This window comes from Thamnophis sirtalis, unplaced genomic scaffold (assembly GCF_051295495.1).
Source record: "Thamnophis sirtalis isolate CommonGarterSnake01/CBP01778 unplaced genomic scaffold, rThaSir2_p1.2 scaffold_13, whole genome shotgun sequence".
NCBI lineage: Eukaryota > Metazoa > Chordata > Lepidosauria > Squamata > Natricidae > Thamnophis > Thamnophis sirtalis.
Window position 1 is genome coordinate 54840536 of NW_028261393.1, and position 23137 is coordinate 54863672.

General features: G+C 50.2%; 1 protein-coding gene across 5 annotated transcripts in view; it reads right to left on the minus strand.

Annotated features, from left to right (window-relative positions):
- Window positions 1-9792: 9792 nt before the first annotated feature.
- The window catches only part of KLHL13 (kelch like family member 13), a 45974-nt gene continuing 32629 nt past the window's right edge, over window positions 9793-23137 (minus strand). For 2 of the 5 annotated variants that reach the window (XM_087727013.1, XM_087727012.1), the window contains exons 3-7: window positions 22159-22291; window positions 21769-21965; window positions 19239-20034; window positions 13170-13283; window positions 9798-10458 (exon numbers count right to left, since the gene is read on the minus strand). In XM_087727013.1, the coding sequence (XP_087583139.1) occupies window positions 9971-10458; window positions 13170-13283; window positions 19239-20034; window positions 21769-21965; window positions 22159-22291 (1728 nt within the window). In that variant the 3' untranslated portion in view covers window positions 9798-9970. Of the gene's footprint in view, window positions 10459-13169; window positions 13284-19238; window positions 20035-21768; window positions 21966-22158; window positions 22292-23137 lie in introns of all 5 variants that reach the window. The other 3 variants (XM_087727010.1, XM_087727011.1, XM_087727009.1) reach the window with 2 other exon arrangements.

Consider the following 23137-nt stretch of genomic DNA (forward strand, 5'->3'; position numbering starts at 1 on the left):
CTGTTTCTCTTCCTTCGTGGTCTCAAGTCCTGGTCTTTCGTAAGTAGATTACAAACCACAATCTGCTACAACAGTGGCATTTGCCTTTCGTGCCAGGGTGTTTCGATGCAACAGGCAGCAGCTCCACAGTTTGCATCAGACGAGGCAGCCTCCAGGTTTCATTATTCATTCTTTCTCGGCGTTCGGGTAGGGCACAGAGAGGGCCCCTTCCAGAGCGAGAACACGGAGAGGGGGGGGGGGGGAGACAGCAAGGTCTGCTTACAATTCCCCCTTGGCTTCGAAGGGGGGATTTCTCTTGGTTTCAGCCCCATTGCTACCACCCATTTCCCTCTCCCCCAGTGATGGGATTCAGCCAGTTCGCACCAGTCCGGGAGAACCGGTTGTTAAGTTTCTGAGCAGTTTGATGAACTGGCTGTTGGAAGAAATCATTAGAGCCAAGGTGGCGCAGTGGTTAAATGCAGCACTGCAGGCTACTTCAGCTGACTGCAGTTCAGCAGTTCGGCTGTTCAAATCCCACCAGGCTCAAGGTTGACTCAGCCTTCCATCCTTCCGAGGTGGGTAAAATGAGAACCCGGATTGTTGTTGGGGGCAATATGCTGACTCTGTAAACCGCTTAGAGAGGGTTGAAAGCCCTATGAAGCGGTATATAAGTCTAACTGCTATTGCTATTGCTATTAGGGCAGAGAACCGGTTGTTAAATTATTTGAATCCCACCACTGCTCTCCCCCCACCACCACACACATACCCACACGCACACAGCCTCCACCCCCTCCCTCTGCCTAACAAAGCACTGGGTGTCTTCAGGTCTCCCGACGGGCTTTTCATTCATCATGCCAACCCACGTCAGCAAATGCCAGCTGAGCCATTCACGGAAAGGTTGCCCCTTTCCTTGCCCCCTTGCCAGAGGGGCCAGGAGTCACCCTCGACCCCCCCAAAAAAACTCCCCTTCCTTTTCTCCTTCCTTTCTTTGGGCCTCTGCTGACAAGCATCCCCCGAAGCCATAAAAGATGACATTTGCAACTGGAAGGCGGCCACTTTTATTGTGTCGCCTGATGGAGAATGACGTCAGGATCAGCGGCGATCCTATTAACCTGTGACCCGGAGGGTTTGGTTAGCCGGATCTGCCGGAAAGAAGACGGTGGCCCTTGCTCTCCCCCCACCACTCTCTCTGAATCTCAGCAAGGAGGGGGAGAAGTGGGAGAGGAGGAGGAGGAGGAGGAAGGGGTGGATGGATGGAGCTGAGCCAACCTGAGCTGGAGACAAAAATCTTCTATTTCATTGCGTTGGATTTCAATTTGCAAGCTCCGGATTGTGGACCCACCTCAAACTCCCGTGGCTAAATTTTGGCAGCAAGGCTTTGCCGTTTTGCCCCTGCCTTCTTCCAGCAGGGACTTCTGTCCTCTCCTAAAGCCCTGGGGTTTCCTAGTGGTGTCCCTTCCGCTGGTTCTGGCACTGCGGAGCTCTGGTATGAGCCAAGGTTAGCTAAATGCTGCCGTCTGCTACAGCCTCTGACGTGTTAAGGCAAGCTGGTAAGGCGTCTCTCTCCTCCTCTGCCTACCATCTAGGGAGGAGAGTTACAAAAATAAACACAGAAAATCACCTTCGGATACCTTTTGAAAGACAGTCCTCCCAGCCGCCTGTCCCAAAATATATACAAGCCGCAAGGGATGGGTTTGGTACCATGTGTGTCCTAGCACAAAGGACACCCATAATACGCCATGACCCGACAAATGCGCGCATGACAAAAGCGCGCTGACAAAACCACAGCGCTAAAACCGCGACGTCATCAACGCTACATCATCAGTGCACCGACAACAGCGCATCGACAGAAGCACGATTTAAGTTAAGGTACGGGTTAGGTTTAGGGTTAGGTTTAGGATTATGTTTACAGCGTGCTTGTCGGCGCGCTGTTGTCGGTGCGCTTCAGCGCTCATTCGTCGGCGCGTTTTTGTCACCACGGTTTAGTCGGGCGCGCTTTTGTTGGTGAACCATAATACGCATGCCCATAGATTCCTCCCCTCTTTTATTGCCATTAGCCTATTCAGCGTACAATTTTTATTTATCCCACGGAATAGAAAGGGAAGGAAAATGGAATTGCAACGGCGGCTCTCCTCTCCAGCCGTGGAAGCCCCAATGCTCCTCGCCGCCCGGTTCCTCTTTACCTCGGCTTATCCACATCCCCTTGCTCCAAACATCCTACAGGAATTTAATCTCCAAAGTCTTTTGAGGGCGGGGCTCTTCTAAGCAACCCTCCCCCCCGAAAAAATCTTGTTTTAGCTAGCATTTTTTGGTGGCAATGAGACTCCATTAAGTGTATTAAATCATCCCGGCATCGGGGCCAAATGTCCATCTCGAGCTGTTCCAGCCTTTTAATAATAAGCTGGCATCAAGAACTATGCAAATACCTGCAGAACTTGGGACTTGGCGTGGTTAGGGGATCCATTTCAATGGAGTGCGGTCGCTTTTGAGACCTTTGGGGTATAAATAAAAAGGCTACAGGCAATAAAGATTATTAATCGAATGGCTGGGTTGTCAGACGTTGGCATTAGCTCCCAGCAGGAAAAACCAGCGAGGAATGAAAGCTTGTTCAGGAATCAGACACACGGATTAGTCCTGGCCCCCAACGGCCTTTTTGGACAGCCGACTTAGCCACTCACAGCCGAAGAAGCTAAGGTTGAGCCCTGTTCCTCTAGTCCAGGCGTTGCCAACGTGTGGCTCCTGAGCCGCATGCGGCTCTTTTGTGCCCCTGCTGTGGCTCCCCGTCAGCTGGCTGGCCCCGCCCCTCACAGTCATTCCTTGCGTGGCCTGAGAAGATAAGGGTGACGGTGGGGATGGAGACTCGCTCCATATTCCAGAGCGGGAGCAAAGCACCCCCATGCTTTCCTCTCACCTCGCCGACGCTTCTTGGTGTTGCACGCACCTCGGTCACTCGGGGAGACGCGTGGCTTGCTCCCAGCTTCGAGACACTGGCCCAGCCCGGCTGCGGCTGATGCTCCGTGTCATAATGACCTCCAGGAGGAGGAGGAGGAGGAGGAGATGCCGTCTCCCCCATTTTGAAGCGCACTAAATTTAAGTGTTCTGCACAAGGTGCTGCAAGAGCAGCGAGAAGGCCATGGAGGCGGCAAGGGCATTGAATTGGCCATGCCCACCCAGGTTTTGTGGCTCCTGGTGTTTTCTGTGGGAAACGGGTCCGAGTGTTTAAGGTTGCAGATCCCTGATCTAGTCCAACAGTTTGTCTCCCAGTGGCCACCAAGGGCAGGAGGAAGTCTACCAGCCTTCCAGCAGATGGCCCCTTGAGGCTTCCACTGCTACAGAGAATCCTGGACCCTCATCCTCAAGAGAAGGTCCTTCTGCAACACAACAATCAACCTACGCTGGAACATTGCCAATCTCCCCTTTGAAGGTCAATCCAGACCTTCCAGGAATCCAACTATATCTTGGATCCCAGTTTCTGGAAGCCACAGAGAATGTTTTTCTTCTTTAGCTGCATGGGATTCTTGGGTGCTTTGGGACTGGATCAGAGGAGAAAGATGGATAACTGAGGAGGAGCAGAACCGAGGGGAAGGGATGAGAGAGAAACCTAGGAACATCTAACAAGGGTCGGAGAAGTCAAGGCAAAACTCATCACGAGGGGTTCCAGTGGTGGAAGAAGGCGGAGCACGCTTCCGAGGCCTGTCACCCAAAATAAAGCTTGATACCATCTGTTCAGGATATAAAAAAAAACCTCATCTTGTACAAAAACGGTGCATCTCTTGGCAGCTGGATGAGAAGCAGAGTTGGACGAGAACATCAGCCGGCCATTTCCACAAATCCTTACGCAGCTGATTTGGGATTCAACAAAGCGTTGGCTGGAGATACGACGTGAGTTGGACTCATCCCAGTTCCTGGTGGGTCTCTCACGGATTGAGCATTCTGCTCCGTCCCATTTTCTGCCGAGGTGGCGCAGTGGTTAAATGCAGCACTGCAGGCCTCCCCCCCCCGCTCGAGAGAGAGAGAGAGAGGGAGGGAGGGAGGGAGGGAGGGAGAGATAGAGAGAGTTTAAATTAGATCCCAACTCTCTCCGCCTCGATGAGTTTGTGCCCACATTTCTGGCTCGTCGCAGGGAGAATGCAGAATTCCCTCTTGGCATTCAGCTGTTTTTAGCTGGCTGCAAGAGCGTCAGAGAAGAGGGTGGCAGGATGATGGGCACCGGAGTTAACACCAGGCCGGGAAACCAACTTGCATCAAGCACAGCAGCGTCAAGGAAAGAGTCCAGGGGGATTTTTCAACAGAACAAACCCTGGACAAGAACAGGGGAAGCAGGCGGTTCTCCCTCCAGCCGAAGGGAACTGCAGGCCTCGTCAGCGCTCATTCTTGGCGCCTTTGAATTTGTTAACTGTCTCACTTAACAACAGTTCGTTTAGAGACCCTCAGACGTTACCCCGGCACTGAAACTTAACAAGTCACAACGGTGGCAAGAAAGGCTGTCGTAGAGATGGGGCGAAACTCGCTTAACCACGGTCTCGCTTAGCCATGGAAATGAGCCGAGGTGGCGCAGTGGTTAGGGTGCAGTACTGCAGGCCACTTCAGCTGACTGTTATCTGCAGTTCAGCGGTTCTAATCTCACCGGCTCAAGGTTGACTCAGCCTTCCATCCTTCCGAGGTGGGTGAAATGAGGACCCAGATTGTTGTTGGGGGCGATATGCTGACTCTGTAAACCGCTTAGAGAGGGCTGAAAGCCCTATGAAGCGGTATATAAGTCTAACTGCTATTGCTATTGCTATTGCTATCTATCTATCTATCTATCTATCTATCTATCTATCTATCTATCATCTATCTATCTATCTATCTATCTATCTATCTATTGGATTGTTGGGGGCGATATGCTGACTCTGTAAACCGCTTAGAGAGGGCTGAAAGCCCTATGAAGCGGTATATATGTCTAACTGCTATTGCTATTGCTATGTTGGGCTCGACTACCTGCATTCTGGGAAGCCCCCAGACAGGAGAGTAATATAAGCTGTCTGAATGCCCCAAACCAACTTCTTTTTTTAAAAAAAAGTTTTTTATTTTTCCTTTCAGATTCATTCTTAAATATACATCCTTATAATTGCTGTTTAACATGCCAATTCATATCATTTTTCTGCCTGTATATTTACATTTTCACACCTTATTTCCCCTCCCCCTGATTTAATAATGTGTCATCTGAGTTATTTGTTTTGGGTTTTGTAACCTTTCTTTTTCTATTTTTATCTTTTTTTTAAGCCAATCACAAAATCGCCCCCGTGTCCTGTAAGTACACTGGTTCCTCTTTGTCCTTTATTCTCAATGTCAACCTATTCGTTTCTGCACAATCTAATATCTTGAGCCGAGGTGGCGCAGTGGTTAAATGCAGCACTGCAGGCTACTTCAGCTGACTGCAGTTCTGCTGTTCAAATCTCACTGGCTCAGGGTTGACTCAGCCTTCCAGCCTTCCGAGGTGGGTAATTGTAATATACCGCTTCATAGGGGTTTCAGCCCTCTCTAAGCGGTTTGCAGAGTCAGCATATTGCCCCCAACAACAATCCGGGTCCTCATTTTACCCACCTCGGAAGGATGGAAGGCTGAGTCAACCCTGAGCCGGTGAGATTTGAACAGCCGAACTGCAGTCAGCTGAAGTAGCCTGCAGTGCTGCATTTAACCACTGCGCCACCTCGGCCTTAATATAATAAATATCCGAGTTAAGATATTAGAGTTAATATGAACTATATTTGATGACTGTGGAAGAGATGCACAAAAGCCTTTTGTAACCAACTGATACACTTTCTACAGTATGTAAAGGAGGATTTGTATGTTTGTTTTGAAAATAAAAATATATTTTAAAAAAAAGAAATAGAAAGGAAAAGAGCATAGAATAAATAACTCATTATCAAATTAAGGGAGGGGGGGGAATAGAAAAGCATTAAAGTGCAAGTATACAAGCCCAAAAATGGTACAAGTGGATTTATTATTGGGAAGTAAAATGCAACGGGGAAAATGATTTGCATGAAGATATAAAGTGGGGATCGCTGAAATGCCACCCCGAGAATCCATCAGAGAAAGAAAAAGAGCAAGGGCCACAACAGAAAGGAGGGAGGGTGAGGAGGAAAAGGAAGAAAGGGCAAAGCAGAGGAAGTAAGGAAGGGGAAGTGAGAGTAGGAGAGAGGGTACGAAAGAGAAGAGAGGAGGAGTGGGGGAGGGAGAAAAGAGGAAGGAGAGGAGGAAAGAAGAAGGGAGATTGAGAAGGAAGGAAGGAGTAGGGTTGTTGCAAAATAAAGCTGGAGACACAGGGTGGCAAGAAAGTGATAAATGTTAATAGTTAATAGATAAATGTTAATAGTATTTATAAGAATGTAGATTTGTGAATGTATTTGAAAGGAAAAAATAAGACTTTATGCACACACAAAAAAAGACTCGCAAAGGCTCCCTATCAGGGGAGTTTCCAAGGGATCGGGTGTCAACAGTCGGACCAAGAGCTTCCTGCAGCTGTGCTCAGTCCTGTCCCCCCCCCCTGCAGTGAAACAGCTGCCACTGGAAGGGCTTAAATACATAAGGAGTTGCAGAAGCCCCTTCCTCAACTCGGGAGCCTCCCAGAGCAGCTGAGTATGCCAGGAATGAGTGGAGGAGAGAGAGAGAAGAAGGTAGAGCCACTTTGGAAGAGAAGGAAGGAAGGCTGCACCCAGCCCTGGGACTAAGCCAGGGGTGTCCAACCTGTGGACCAACGCCCAGAATTCAGGTCTTAAAACTGCCCAGGTTGGACACTCCAGGCCTGGGGGGGGGGGAAATGGAGCCTCCCAGCTACACCAAGGAGAGGTTGAGAACATCCCCACCTGACCTGGTCTTAGAGATGACAAAGCCTACAAGCCCTCATGAATCCCACAGGTTAGAAACGATTCCTGATGTTGACAAGCTACGACCGGCAGCATCTTTTCCACGCATGGCCAGATGTCCTCCACATCTGGTGGAGCATCGTTTTCCTGGCTTTGGCCATCCTTCGGGACAGCGAGTGCCCAGACTGCACACCCCAGGCTCTGCTTCTGAACTCGATCAACCAAGCTCAACGCTGTCGCCAGCGCCCAAGAGCTGACTCACTGCCATGCCAGGCCCCTTTGGACCATAACGCCAGCCAGCCCAGTTCTGCGGTGCCCACAGCAAAATCTAAAGCCAGCCTTAAAAATAAAGCTTCCACCTTGAGAGGAGAGGAAGGCTGGCTCTTGAGAGAACCTAGCAAGGATGGGATGACGTCACGTTCATGTATTTTATTAAACTAGCTTGCCGCCCATCACATCACAAGGAGCGAGTAGGGTCTGTTGCTTTGAGTGGGGCCTTTGATGGGGTCTTCTGGGTGAGCCTGGGGTGCTAGGCCTCTGAAAGAGCCCATTTCTTTCACCAATGTAAGACAATCATGGACTCCCACCCTCTTTCACTCCACATGGCAAAGCCCCCCTTGTAGGGGGTGCAAAGACTGAATCCCCCACAGCAGAGATCTTCAAACTTTAAGAGTGGTGGACATTAACTCCCAGAATTCCTCAGCCAGCATAATTTACTCTCTTGTAATCCCTTCCTCTGCAATCTCTCTACTTAGATCAGAGGTCTTCAAACTTGGCAACTTTAAGACTTGTGGACATCAACTCCCAGAATTCCCCAGCCAGCAGAACTTACTCTCTTATAATCCCTTCCCTCTGCAATCTCTCCACTGAGATCAGAGGTCTTCAAACTTGGCAACTTTAAGACTTGTGGACTTCAACTCCCAGAATTCCCCAGCCATCAGAATTTACTCTCTTATAATCCCTTCCCTCTACAATCTCTCCACTTAGATCAGAGGTCTTCAAACTTGGCAACTTTAAGACTTGTGGACTTCAACTCCCAGAATTCCCCAGCCATCAGAATTTACTCTCTTATAATCCCTTCCCTCTATAATCTCTCCACTTAGATCAGAGGTCTTCAAACTTGGCAACTTTAAGAGCGGTCGACATCAACTCCCAGAATTCCTCAGCCATCAGAATTTACTCTATTATAATCCCTTCCCTCTACAATCTCTCCACTTAGATCAGAGGTCTTCAAACTTGGCAACTTTAAGACTGGTGGACATCAACTCCCAGAATTCCCCAGCCAGCATAATTTACTCTCTTATAATCCCTTCCTCTGCAATCTCTCCACTTAGATCAGAGGTCTTCAAACTTGGCCACTTTAAGACTGGTGGACATCAACTCCCAGAATTCTCCAGCCAGCATAATTTACTCTCCTGTAATCCCTTCCTCTGCAATCTCTCCATTTAGATCAGAGGTCTTCAAACCTGGCCACTTTAAGACTGGTGGACATCAACTCCCAGAATTCCCCAGCCATCAGAACCTATTCTCTTGTAATCCCTTCCCTCTACAATCTCTCCACTTAGATCAGAGGTCTTCAAACTTGGCAACTTTAAGAGCGGTCGACATCAACTCCCAGAATTCCTCAGCCATCAGAATTTACTCTCTTATAATCCCTTCCCTCTACAATCTTTCCACTTAGATCAGAGGTCTTCAAACTTGGCCACTTTAAGACTGGTGGACATCAACTCCCAGAATTCCCCAGCCAGCATAATTTACTCTCTTATAATCCCTTCCTCTGCAATCTCTCCATTTAGATCAGAGGTCTTCAAACTTGGCCACTTTAAGACTGGTGGACATCAACTCCCAGAATTCCCCAACCAGCTCTGCTGGCTGTAGAATTCTGGGAATTGACATCCACCAGTCTTAAAAGTTCCCAGGTTTGGGGACCTCTGCCCCACAGGCTCTGCTTGGGCATCCCGTGGGAGTTTGCGGGAAAAGTACGTCAAGTCTCCACCCCCCCTTTGGAAGCTCCTGCGGAACCGGAGCCCAGCCGGCTGTGCTTCCCCCCACACCACACAACATACACATAAAAGGGTTACCTGGCAACGGGAGGCGAGAGCGGGAAGAAGAGAGCGGAGCCCTTCATTTCAAGAACAAACTCCCACCTAATTGCAGTTAAAGATTTTATTGAATAAAAGGAAACAGGGCAGAGGCTGAATTCTCTGAGAAAAAAAAAAAAAGCAGCTCTGTCCCAAGCTGTGTTTGTGCTGAATAACCGTCTGAACTGAGATTTGATACGGGGAGGGCGGTGTGTGTGGTCAGAGGCAAAATAGCCCCCGTGGGGCCAGAGAGTAGAGGGAGGCGGGGGGCAAGGCCCACAGGCGCGTTTTCATCCGGAGGAAACACTCTGGTCAAACGCGGAGTGGCTTAATTCAGAGAGAGTTCTAGCCCTTGTCTCTCGGGAAATCCAGTGCAGGGACCTCACGGAGTTGCCAGGCCACGAATCACCCGAGCGACGGGGAGGAGGAGAACAGAAGGCAGAGAAAAAGAACAAAAACCCTCAGTCAATGCTTCATTTTTTTTTAATTGGGGGGGGGGCAGCAGGGGAGGGGAAGCCTCCCCACCCACCCCCGATGTACAGATCCAAGGTCACCTCAGGTGCCCTTCCCTCCTTCACGGCTTCCAAACTCCTGCAGGGCCTTTTCACGCGGAGTCCCGGGCATGAAGTCTAAAACGCTCCATTCATTCAGAGGGGGAGGGGGAGGCGGCTGGGGCCAGAGACAGAGAGGGGGGGAGGGTCCTCTCCCCACCCATGAGGAAGCTCTCCTCCAGGCTTGGCCAAGGGGCTCTGGTAGGTGCCATTCAGCCCATCTTCTTCCTTCCCTCTCCCGCGAGTGGAAAACCGACAGAGCCGCTGCCATTTCCTCCTCCTCCTTCGTTGAGCCTTTGGAGGTCCACCGCCAGAAACTCCCCAGACCAAACACCCCGTGGACAATCACGTCTTTCCTCGGAGGCCCCCCCCCAACCCCACCCCACCTGTGATTTGCCTACAGCTTCAGGGCAAGAAGCCCTATAGAAGCCGCTGAAGACGAGGAGAGGACCCATGGCGCGGCGCAGCAGGAGAGCAAGGGTCCCCGCGGGGGCCCCCTCCGGGACCGTTCTCAAGGCGCCGAAAGAGGCGACTCCCGCGAAGGCGACGCTAGATTGTCCTCGGGGGGGAAGACTGTCAGGGTGCAGGCCCGGATGCCCCCCAGGGACTCTGGCAGGTCAAAGACCTTGTGCCACTCGTCCTTCTCCGGGTCGTACTTTTGAACAATCTCCACCATACAACGGTTGTTCCACGAGTAGCCCCCCACCACGTAGATCTTATTCTCGAAGACAGCCACCCCGACGTCACTCTGGCCACGCAGCATGGCCGCGATGGGAGTCCACTGGTCCAGGGTCGGGGAGTAATATTCGCAGCTGAGCACGTCGTCGTAATCGCTGGTGCCCCGGAAATGGTTGCCCCCGATGACGTAGAGCTTATCGCCCACCGTGCACATGCAGTGGAGGCCCCTCACCGTGGTCATGGGGGCCTTCTGTGTCCATTTGTCCGTGTCGGGGTCGAAGCACATGAGCTCCTTCTGGAAAGTGTCGTGGGTGATGCCACCTGAGGGGAGGAGAGAGGCAGACACTCAAGTCAACAGCCGGTGGGGAGTCCCAAGGCTGACCAAAGCCTTCACCAGCACGCTCGTTTCTCTCTTTATCAAACCTACAGGTAGTCCTCGACTTACGACCGCAACCGAGCCCGACGTTTCTGTGGCTAAGCGACACACTTGTTAAGTGACTTTGCCCCATTTTGTGACCTTCCTTGCCACCGTTGTTAAGTGAATCTGGCTTCCCCATGGATTCTGCTTGTCGGGAGGTCGCAAAACCTGACCTTGGGATGCAGCAACGGTCATAAGCGTGAACCAGTTGCCAAGCATCTGAATTTGGATTGTGTGATTGTGGGGAATGCGGCAAAGATCTAAACAGGGAGGGGGAGATGGGGGATGGCCATAAGTCGTTTTTTGAGCGCTGTTGTAACTTTGAAGAGTCACTAAATGAAGTGTTGTAAGTCGAGAACTACCTGTGTATGCCACCCATCTCACCGTCTGGCCTTCCCCGTTCAGATGACCGTCTCATTTCACAGCTCAGCGTGTAAAAGGGGTGCCGTGGCCAAACTCTCACCCCCACCACTGAATGGGTGAAGCCCTCGGAATGCTGATCTCAGCCGAGCCCCAGGACTGAGTCAGAGGAAGTGGGGTGGGGGTGGGGGGAGGAGAGGGCCACTTGCTACATAGGTATCCCCCTTCCACCCCACCTGCCCACTCAAGCCCACTCTTGTTGGCCCAGATGTTCCCAGGTTTCCAACCAGGGCACGTGGGTGTGAATCAGACAAAGAGAATCCACCGATTATGTCGCTCGTTCTGGCTCTCCTCCTGGGAGGAAAACACGGCTCCTTTGTCTGCTGCTTCCAAGATTTCTAGCAGCTCAAGGTCACCAGCCCTCCCCCTCCTCCCCCCCCAGCAAGCCTGTTAGGGGGCTGGGCTGGAAAGCAGGAAGGGGGTTTGGTCACCTCTGTGGCTAAGGAGGGACCACAATCTGGGCCTCCCTGCTCCTAATCCAGCACCTCCATCCCTGCCCAAATGGGCTCTAGGGCTGCTTGGGGGGGGGGGGGACAGCCCCAAGTGCCACAGGGGGCTCCTCTGGCTCCTCACCCCGCTTTCCCCAGTGCCCCACACTCTTGGCACATGGGATTGGGTTCCAAAGATCCCCAGTTCAAACCTTTAGTCCAGGGATCTCCAACATTGGCGAGATTGGCTAAGCTACACACAGGCACCTCTTAGCCCATTTCTCCCAAGGGGGGACGTTTATAAGATGACCCACAAGGCCCCTTCCGGCTCTGTTATTATAAATCTGATCAGGAATGAGCATCATAAACAAGAAAGCGGCTGGATTTCCCTTTTTAAAGGGGTGGTTACCACGGAAGGCAGCCAATCAGCTGAAATAACCTGTTTCTCCGAAAATAAGACCTCCCCCAGATAATAAACCCAATGGGGCTTTTGTGCGCATGGGCTAAAATAAGCCCTCCCTGAAAATATTGCAACACAGCAGCAGCCACGAGGTGACCATGCTCGCTGCCTCCTGCACCTCAAAAATAACAAGAGCTCCCCCAAAATAAGGCCAAGCGCTTATTTTTTTGGGGGGGGGAGGGGTTGTCAAAAGAAAATAAGAGAAGAAAATCTGGTGTAACTTTGAAAGGGCAACGGAAGATATTGTTTATGTATTAAGAAAAAGTAATCATAAAGATGAAAAATAATGGAAGAGAATAATTTGGCAGAAAGGGAAAAGGAAACAAAGATGTAAAAAGGATTACGTAAATGAGAGGATGTAAAAGAAAAGACTCCAACAACTCTTTGTTCCTATAATATGTATAATTTGTATTAAAAAAAAAACCTTGAATAGGGGAAAAAAGAGAAAAGAAGACCCGGTCTTATTTTCAGGAAAACATGGCATATCCAAGAGGAAAGTCCAAGATTTAACAGTGTGTCTTCTCTGAACCATCAAGAAACTCAAGAGGAGTGAAAGAGTATGTATCATATTTTTTGGAATATAAGACACACTTTTTCCCCTCAAAGAAGAGGGTGGAAATCTGGGTGCGCCTGAATACACTCTTTGGCCTCCCGAAACTTTGCCCCCTTTGCAAAAATGGCCGTGCATGGCCTTCAGGAGGCTTCCAGAGTGCTCCTGGGCGCTGGGGAGGACAGAAATGAGCAAAAACTGGGCTGTTCTTTGCTCATATTTGCCCCCCCCAGCCCCCAGGAGCACTTTACAATAGCAATAGCAATAGCAGTTAGACTTATATACCGCTTCATAGGGCTTTCAGCCCTCTCTAAGCGGTTTACAGAGTCAGCATATCGCCCCCAACAACAATCCGGGTCCTCATTTCACCCACCTCGGAAGGATGGAAGGCTGAGTCAACCTTGAGCCAGTGAGATTTGAACAGCCGAACTGCAGAACTCCAGTCAGCTGAAGTAGCCTGCAGTGCTGCATTTAACCACTGGGCCACCTCGGCTCTGTCTCCTACAAGTCTCCTAAAGGCTGTCCATGCCCTTTTTTTGACAAAAACCAGGCCCATTTTCATGAAAAACAGGCTGTTTTGGGGAGGTCTGCAGAGTGCAAAACCTTTTTTTTAAATTTGATTCTTCAAAATCTTGGTGCGTCTTATACTCTGAAAAACCCAGTGGGTCTCTTTGAGGATGAAAGGTACACCTGGCAGTGGAGGTCTGCAGGTGTGGTTTGGGAGGGGAAAGGGTCGAGGACGACGGGCCGGCTCACCTGAGATGTACATCAGGCCCCCATAGACAGTCCCCGCGTGGCCATAATGGGGTTCGTTCATCTTCGCCACGTAGCTCCATTCGTTCATCCTGGGATTGTAACACTCCACCGTAGCTGTTGGGAAAAGATGATCAGAATTCAGGTGCTTGGATACTGAGCCGTACTTACGACGGCCACGGGGAGCCACGGGACACCCCCCCCTTTTTCTGACCTTCTGACGAGCAAAGTCAGTGGGGAAGCCAAATTCACTTAGCAACCACGTTCCTAACTTATCAGCTGCAGTGATTCACTTAACAACCGCACCGAGAAAGGTCGTGGAATGGGGCACAACTCACTTAACAAATGTCTCACTTAGCCACGGAAATGTTGGGCTCGATTGTGACCGTAAATCAAGGATCCGCGCATATTTGACCCACGTCTGCAATCTCTGAAACAGCCCCCACCCCCAAAGACCCCAAAGGCCCAGCGCTGAGGAAGGAAGGCCATTATATTCCACGCCTCGACCCCCAAGGAAAGAAGGCGGGCTAAGGCGACCCGACAAAAGGGCAAACGACAAAACCGCGCCCGACTAAACCGCGTCGCTGATGTCATCAATGTGGCGACAACAGCCAGCGCAGGGAAAGAAGGGCGCTTTAAATAGCGTGTTGAAAGAAAGCCGATTTAACTTAAGGTAAGGGTTTGGTTTAGGGTTAGGTTTAGGATTAGGTTTAGGGTTAGGTTTAGGGTTAGGTTTAGAGTTAGGGGTTAAGTTTAGGTTTAGGGTTTACAGCATGCTTCTTTCTCCACGCTGTTGTCGCCCTGTTGATGACGTCAGCGACGCAGTTTAGTCGGGCGCGGTTTTGTCATTCGCCCTTTTGTTGGTGAACCAAGGCAACCCCTCAATGCTGCCCTCTCTGGCTCTTTTGCTGTGGGGCAGCCTCTCGTCCAGGGATGTTGGTTTGGGGCAAAGGAAGCTCCCTTGGCAGCCATCGCTTCAGAAAGGACGCTGAGCAGAATCTTCTGCCTTTGTGGATTTATTTTCCACAACCTCATGGACAAAACTGTTTTACGGATGATTTGGGCATCAATGTTGGAAACTGACTCACTCTCCTTCTCCCTCCCTCCTTCTCTCTTCCCCCCCCCCTCTCTCTGCTGGTTTCATGTTTCTGACCGGATTGCCCGTTCTATTTTCAGCCCCCCAATTGTGAAAATAGACAGGGAGCAAAGTTTTAGTTGCCTCTTTTTAAAGGAAGCAGGTGCAATGCAAAGCAGCCACGGGAACAGGGCATCTCAGTCATATCAGTCGAAAAACTCAACGAAGCTCCCCCCCTTCCTAAACATAAGCTGCGGGTTTTTTTACACACACACGCACATGTCTGTGAATGATCTTCCTTTTTTCCCTTCCTTTCTCAGAAACACCCATTTGATAGCCAGCGAGAATTAAAAGCTTTCCAAGAAGCGGGCTTTAACCATATTAGTAACCTTTGCACAGACCGCAGAGGGAGAAGCAGCTATTCAGGCGCAGAGCAGAAAAACACCGGGTCTCTATCGTGCTAAACATTAACCGGCGTTAAAATTAAATCTCGTGTGTTTAAAAGAAAAAGTTTCCAAGGGAACGTCTAGCCTGCAGCTCTTCTAACGGCAAGGCTTTCTGGGGGAGGAAGCAGGAATGGAAGGGTTCCTTCCATCCCACCTCCCCCTTTCGCTGCTCAGAGAGACCTGGGTGGCCACGGGAGGTGGGAGCAGGTCATGAGCTGAATGTACAAGCAGGAGAGGCAGCTTCCCGTAAGGATTCCCGTGGCTGCTTCCCCAAACCACTCAGGGCGGCCATGATGATTGGGAACAGTCCTCTGCGCCCCCCCCATCCCTTCCGATCCATTCCCTCCCCAGGGCAGCCTCCCCCTAGAACCGAAGCCGGCCTCTGTTGCAGTCGGATGCAGTGACTTCACACCTTCCAAGCTTCTAAAAATAAATCCATGAGCGAATACACACAACACCAAGCTTATGGCAGGGGGAAAGAGGTGGGGGGGGGGGGGGCTGAATGATCTCCATCGCGCTTGGGCGTCTGGGAAGAGAAAAGAGCCTCCACTGTAAATGTTCCAGTGGGGACTGTGGAGACAGGCAGGCCTCTGTTCCTCCATCCAGGCTCCGATTCAGGTCATGCGCCAAGGCTGCCTCTGTGTGATATCTTACCCAAAACTCGAACGGAAAGAGGCCCACATCATCAGGACATCATGTCCTGAGATGTTAGGCCCTCCGTTTCTGGCCACCCTTCTCAGCAGAGGTCAAACCGGTCAAAACCTGGATGGATTCCTCAACGGCCGAGAAGAACATTTCTTTCACTGAAGACTTCTGTTGACCCCAGCCGGAGCATCGAGAACAGACCGCCGAAAAGCTCAAAGGAATAGTGGAAGACTGGAAGATGTGGAAAGACCGGTCCATAGAGTCACCAAGAGCCGGAGGCGACTGGAGGGATAATCAAGACTTCTGAAATCTCTCAATTTGCCCCCTTAGGTCAGTGTTTCTCAACCTTGGCAACTTGAAGATGTCCGGACTTCAACTCCCAGAATTCCCCAGCCAGCATTCGCTGGCTGGGGAATTCTGGGAATTGAAGTCCAGACATCTTCAAGTTGCCAAGGTTGAGAAACACTGCCTTAGGTGACCACACACTCACTTGGCTGCTGTCAGCTCCCCTAGTAAGCCAAGAGTTCACTAGCCCGAAGGTGCTTTTTCCAGGAGGCAACTGGGCTTTCTTGTTTTTTTCCTTTTGAAGATGTTTCACTTCTCATCCAAGAATCTGAAGAAGTCTTCAAAACGTCTTCAGAAGAAAAAAACACAAGGAAGTCCAGTTGCCTCCTGAAAAAAAGCTCCTTTGGGAAATTTTAGCCCCCTCAGAGAGGGCCCGCAATCTGGGTGTCCTCCTGGATACGCCGCTTAGTTTAGAAGAACACCTGACGGCCGTGACCAGGGGGGCCTTTTACCAGGTTCGCCTGGTATGTTAGTTGCACCCCTTCCTGGAACGGGATGCTCTGTGCACAGTCACTCATCCCCTCATCCTTTCTCGCCTGGACTACTGTAATACTCTCTACATGGGGCTGCCCTTGAAGAGCACCCGGAGGCTTCAATGGTCCAGAATGCAGCTGCGCGGGTTGTCAGGGGGGCACCTAAATGCTCCCATGTTACACCCCTTTTAGGCGGCCTGCACTGGTTGCCGGTTGTCTTCCGGGTGCGATTCAAGGTAGTAATTATGACCTTTAAAGCGCTCCATGGCTTAATCCCAGGGTGCCTGCGAGACCACCTACTGCCACCGGTAGCCTCCCACCGTCCAGTGCGATCCCACAGAGTTGGCCTCCTTGAGGGTGCCGTCGGCCAGACAGTGTCGGCTAGTGACCCCCCCAGGGGGAGAGCCTTCTCTGCGGGAGCGCCTTCCCTCTGGAACGAGTTGCCCCCGGAGCTTCGGGTAATCCCCGACCTCCGGTCCTTCCGACGCGCCCTAAAAAGTTGGCTTTTCTAGCAAGCCAGCCTGGCCTGAACAAAACAAAATAAATTATTGATCACTGTTAATTTTAATTCAATTTTTTTTTAGAAAATGTCATTATCAATTTTAATTGGGTTTGGGATATTCTATTTAATTTTTTTAACTTTTGTATTATGTGTTTCTTTTAATGTTGTACACCGCCCTGAGTTCTTGGGAGAAGGGCGGCGTATAAATCTAATAAACCTAAACCTAAACCATGGATGACTAAGAATCTCTACAGACTTTTAGCTGTATTGTTTGGGATGAAGACCCTTGGAATGGTGTGGAAGTAGGAATGGATTTCCAGAGGGAGGGGGGAATTGCAGACTACAGGAAGCAGGAGCACCACTCAGGTGACCCTCGGGACACAGAGAAACCTCCAAGGGCTTCAAGGACCTTCTAAAAGGATGCAAATGACCAGCTGCCTGCAAGGAATATAAATCCTTCCATTGCCCCCTATCTGATCAGAGCTGAAGAAGCTTCTTGGATGAGAAGCAAAACATGTTCAAATAAAGTCCAGTTGCCTCTTGAAAAAACACCTTTGGGACAACCGTGACCAGGAGGACTGAGAATCTCTACAGGCTCCAAGAGTTCCCTACATCATGTAGGAATGATGGTATTAATTAGAGTATAAGCATTAGACAAGATCTTGGCCATAATCAAGGCCGATCATTAGTGCAACGAACTACAGAAAAGACATCTCCATATTCCATTGGTCAGGCAAATCTCTACAGTTATTGTTATTGTAATACTTTTCACACCATTTTTATGGCGCCGTGATTTTTCTACCTTAAAGCAAGATCTTCTGATCATTTGTTCAAGTTTGGGGGACACCAGCAAACTCTTAGCATTTCATTTCTGCTTCATCTCTTCCTAGAAGGAGGTTTTTTTTTAGTAGACTTAATCATTCCTGCCTTTGGGGATTATTCCCAAGCATCAACTTTTGTAGAACCGTCTGTTGGATTTTGAACTGCCCCGTCCGTGTTTCCTATGTCAACTCTCCGTGTTGTCGAGGGGACAGAATGAGGTGGAGTGCATTCCACACATATTCTTGGCTGGCGTCGGATCTCAGATGATTGCAGCCGGTTTGGGAAGGGTGCATCTATAGGGTAATGTGATTTATGACACAGACTGAGCGGAGGGAAGAAACAGGGGTAAAGTTCAGAAGTAAATCCAACGAAGCACAGGCTTGGCTGCCAACAGATCTTGCCTAATGGAGCTCCTAATAAATCACTGGTTTTGTACTGAAAACTTGACTTGATGCTTATGAATCAATTAGGGCGTCTTTAGGAAACCTAACATCCTATTATTTGAATTTTAAGCAAATAATACTTGCATGTCAGCAGTGGTGTAAGTGGGGCTTTGCCCTCAATCACAGAAGGCAATTAAAAAAACAAAAACACTTCTTGCCAAATTCTCAGCGAGGCAGTCCGGCGGGGTCAGAGAGCCACGTGACTATTCGTTTGGGGATGTTTCTATGCCAAGAATGCTAGATCCGATTCCCTGCTATCTAAACATTATTAATAATGAATAAACATTATTCATCTTTCTTCCTTTCCTGCCTTTCACAGGAAAGAGGGAAAAGTTACAAGGATTCTTTCTACTTTTTGCTGCCCCTCCCTAAAAAAAAGGAATCAAAAGCTGCAGTGGAAGTGGGGGGAAAAAATGACTCGCAACGCAGCTCGACGAAAAGAGAATATTTCCATCTAAGAATCGACAGGACCGCCAAGCCAGAGGACTGACTTTCATACAAATGGATCCAGCTCATTATGGAAATTGATGCAAACTATTTAACAGGCCACAGGCTGTTCAAGGTAACCCTGAAGACAAGTACTAAAAAGTGACAGATCGTATCAAGAGGGATGAAATTAGAGGAGGATTGTCAGGCAGCCATGGAGCTGTTCGCCTAGGGAGTTTCGACGGAGACACGGTTGCCTGAATCCGTTATTTATAAAAGTGGGAGATGCTAAATTATCAGAAGATCCTTAAAAGCCGCCCTGAAGAAGGTCCTAAGTGGGAAATGCACAGCTCACAGAGATGTTTTTCACACTTTCTTTGCTCACTTGCCTGTGAGCTCACAAGGGGGTGGGGGGGTGGTGGTAGGAAGGGAGCCCGTCTACTCAGAGCAGACTAAGAGAGCCAGTCACCAGCACTTAATTCTTCACATGTCAGACAAAAGAAGCTTAAAATAAATTCAGATCAGCGCTACCTGCATAAAAATCAATAAACAATTCGTTTGTTCAGAAGAAAACAGGCCCATTCATTATTCCTCTTGGCATGTGGGAAGATAGACAATTAAACTCGGCATTACCATAATAATATACAGCGGCACCGTTATTATTTCCAAACACTCCTTTCAAAAATGTGACACAGGTTAGGAGGTAATGCCGGGGTTACTCAATCCTTCCCAGAGCTAGGGATAGGCTGACTAAAAGCTTCGCTCCTTTTAACAAAAGGGGCCGAATTGTCTTCGTAGATGGTGGAAACGTTCTGGCATAATATATCTTGATGCCAGAAAGCCACCTGACTGTGAATGGTGGCGATTGAGCTTCTCCGCGTGAGATGGAGCTTACCTAATTCCCCGGCTGCATTGCGACCACCGACGGCATACAGATGTCCTTTGAGGGCACTTAGGTGGAAGAAGGTCCGTTTTTCATTTAAGGAAGCCACCTGCATCCACTTATTGTAGCGAGGGTCGAACCTGAAGACTGTGTCCACAGCGGTCTTCCCTTTCGTGTCGTAGTTGCTCTGCCCGCCAACCACGTAGAGGAAGTTCCCGATCACCGCGATGCCATGCTGGTATCGGGGGGCGTCCATGGGGGCCAGGGACCTCCACTCGTGCGCCTTCTCGTCGTACATCCGCAGTTCCTTACTCACGACCAGCTGCTGCCGGAGGACCCCTCCCAAGGTCACCAGGTGGGTGCTGTCCGAACGGATGGCCGTCCTCTCCGACTGCATCACCGGCTGCATGTAGGGCATCATTTGATAGTTACTGGCTTCCAAGAGCAAATTGACGCAAGTGTTATCGGTCCGCATGAAATCCACGGTCTGGACGTAGTTGATGAGATCCTGGGGCGTCATCAGAGGGAAACGGATGTTCTTCATCAGCTTCGCGGCGCACTCCATGCGCGGCTCCTCGTACCGCAGCCACCGGCAGGCGGCCTTGAAGAGTTCCAGTTCGGTGCAGTGCTTAAGGCTATTACTGGAGAGGACGAAGGCAAGGCGCTCGAAGGGGAGCTTCACAAACTCCCCCGTACTCAGCAGGGCTGGGAAGTTCTTGAGGATGAAATTGTTCACATATTTATCCACTTCGGTGAGGTTGTACGTGTTGGCAATTCGCCCCACCTCAACGCAGTTCTCCAAGGACACCTACGAAGGCAAGAGACGGCCTATTAGCACAGAAGGGCTTACCTGCTGGGTGACTTAATACCACCTGACAGGGAATACTGGAGTATTCCCTGGGTCCACTGGCATTATAGCCACTCCCCCCAACACAATGTGTCCCAATTTGACAGCAGCACTGGAAGCACAGCACAAGGCTTCCATTTCCTCAGCAACTATCTGCACAACGAACATCAAGGGCGGGAGCTGCAACAGACTGGGAAGACTGGCCCAAGGTTTTGCTGGTGCCCTTCTCCAATTGTCCTCAAATAAGACTGCATCCGTTTTTTCCATAAGGGGACGCTACCTTGAAGAGTCACACACACACACACACATCTGGGATGGACTAGATCAAGGGAGCAGGCTCTTTTTTTTAAGATTTTCACTCTTAATGCTGAAATTGCAGGAGGGAAATAAAAGGCTAGGAAAACACAAATCGGGTTTCCTTGAAAGGTGGTTGAAAATTCTCAGCTGCAAAGTTCAGACAAGCGGCAAAGGGGCGGCAGGAAGCATCCGGAGGCAGCTAAAATTGAAAAGCAAGAGAGGGAAGCAACTGATGATGAGGTCAGCTGCAAGCACCCCAGCTGAAGACAGGAAACAGAAACGAGAAAGGAGATGGTTTGCAAGACGCCGGCAGTTGATAGGTTTGCCAGGAGGACCAACAGACTATTTCCTTACTCCCTATAGTGTTTCTCAACCTCGGCAGATTGAAGACACTCTGGACTTCAACTCCCAGAATCCTCCAGTCAGCATGCTCGACGTCTTAAAGCTGCCGAGGTTGAGAAAGTCACAACTCTGTGTAGTCACAACTCTTATTCCACCACAGATTCTAGGATCACATTACCTGAGAAAGAAAAAGGACACGGTTATCACAAAAGGTGCAGGGAACGTCTTCCTCTCTGAGATAACAGCTCGGTCCCATCTTCCCTAGCTCTAAAACTGATGGATCTTGAAAATCCAACTGTGTTTAGAAAATCTCCCTTTTCCCTCCCTCGTTGGTATAAATGGCTGGTTATTTTTGTCACTTGTGACTTGGATGGTACCATGTTTTTAAAACCCACCGGTTTCTGAAAAGCTGCACGTTAGATGTCCCACTGTTTGTTTTTTTTAAAAAAAATCTGTTTAAAATCTATTTACATGCCAGTTGCGGAATAACTCAGCTGTCTCTGTCTTTCCTTTAATCCTCGAGCAGCCATCAAAATACATACCCCTATTTCCATCTTACGGAGTCACGCAACTCAGGCTGCAAAGTGAGGCCTGCGTAAGTAAACGGCACCTTCTCCAGAAGAACCCAGCTGTTTATACGCCGAAACTGAAAATAGCAGCTCTCCTTTGAGGCTCAGAAAGCAATTTACAATGTGAGCCTTCTGATCTCCCACAGCTGAGAACCTCCCCCTTGGCAGAGAAGATGTATTTATTCCAATCAATTTGCAGAACTACTCCAAGACGGTTTATAGGAGGCGTCCGAAGCGCGCATCATCCTGAAGGTGAATTTAATTGCGCGACAGGGCTCACACACAGGTCGAGGACTAATTGCGTTTGGTGCGTAAAGAGAGGTCCGTGTTTTGTGGGGAGCTGCCTTGCGGAAGAACGGCTCCTGCTCTAATTTGAGCAACTGCGGAGCAGAGCGGCTCTTTTGGGAAAAAACCCTTTGCAAGCTCACACACACACACCACCCCCCCGTGGTGAAAACTAGGTTGGTGGGACTTTCCTTTCTCTTACCCCGGATATAAGAAACACTTTGCAGAAGTCCAGCACGGGCAAGATCTGCAAAAAACTGGCCGCTTCGAGGGTGTCCTGCAGGTTGTCCATGTTGAGGGAAAGTTTCGCCGTATAAATAAAATCGATGATCTTCTTCAAACCTATTTTGTTCACGCCGTGCAGCTTGATGCACATTAAGTCTTGCTCTTTCATCCCGCCTGGGAACAAGATTCAGACACAAGAGGGTTACAAGCCAGTCAGAGCCTCCTCAGGAAGAGTTTCTTGCAAACCGGAGAGAATGGGCTTCATCCCTGACGTTAAGTGAACCCCCGAAAGAAACACCCAGAAAGTGTGGGGGGGGGGGGGGGAATGTGTCCACTGGCCTCCTGATCCACCATCAGGGAACCCTACCTGTGAACATAGCCTTGAAGTAATCGCTAGCGGACGCCATCATTGCCCTGTGCACAGGGAACACTTCGTCTCCATCTCCTGGCACTAAGGTCACGTCACACAGTAACCCTTCTACGCGCAGCTGGTCAAAACCCTGCAAGACAGAACCGCCCACGTCAGCTCTGCTCCCCCTTGAACGAGGAGGCGCCGGCCCAGGGGAAGCCCCACACAATTGGAGCTCCTGTTCCTGAGGCTGCAGAAGCAGTCCCGGCTCAGCGTCACTGGGGAACACACACACACACACACCCGGTCGGGGGAAGCGGGAGGCTGCTCTGCTCCTGCCAGCCAGAGGAGGAGGAGGTGGAGGAGGGTTATGATGTTAACCCCACTGAACCAAGGGCTTCTGGTGTTCCACAGGCAGGATCCTGGGGGAAGCTCCGGGAAGCTTTCGTGCTCGTTTTTCTTCACACCGGCTGCGGCTCTTCCCCAGGACTGCCCACCCAGCAATTCCCCCACTCTGTAAAAACGCCCCCCAGGGGAAGAGAGCCCCGTTCAGCCTACTTTGCCTCTCTCAGACCAATTAGATCGCACAGGTTGGGTCTCCTCCGGATTCCATCTGCCAGCCAATGTCGGCTGGCGACTCCCCGGGGGGAGAGCCTTCTCTGTTGCAGCTCCAGCCCTCTGGAACGATCTCCCTGTTGAGATCCGGACCCTTACTACCCTCCCGGCCTTCCGCAAAGCCACCAAGTCCTGGCTGTTCCAGCAGGCTGGGGGGAGCTGAGAAGCATCTACCTCCACGGAAATTGTGAATGTTGGTTTTGTTTTTAATATGTTGTCTTTGTCTCGTTCTCCCCCTTTCCCTTGTCTTTTGTGAGCCGCCCGGAGTCCTCCGGGAGTGGGCGGCATACAAGACAAATAAATAAATAATAGTTGTTGGCAGCAAACAATGCCAGGCACCGAGTTTGGCCTCATTTCACGGCAGCTGCAAACGCAAAGCGTC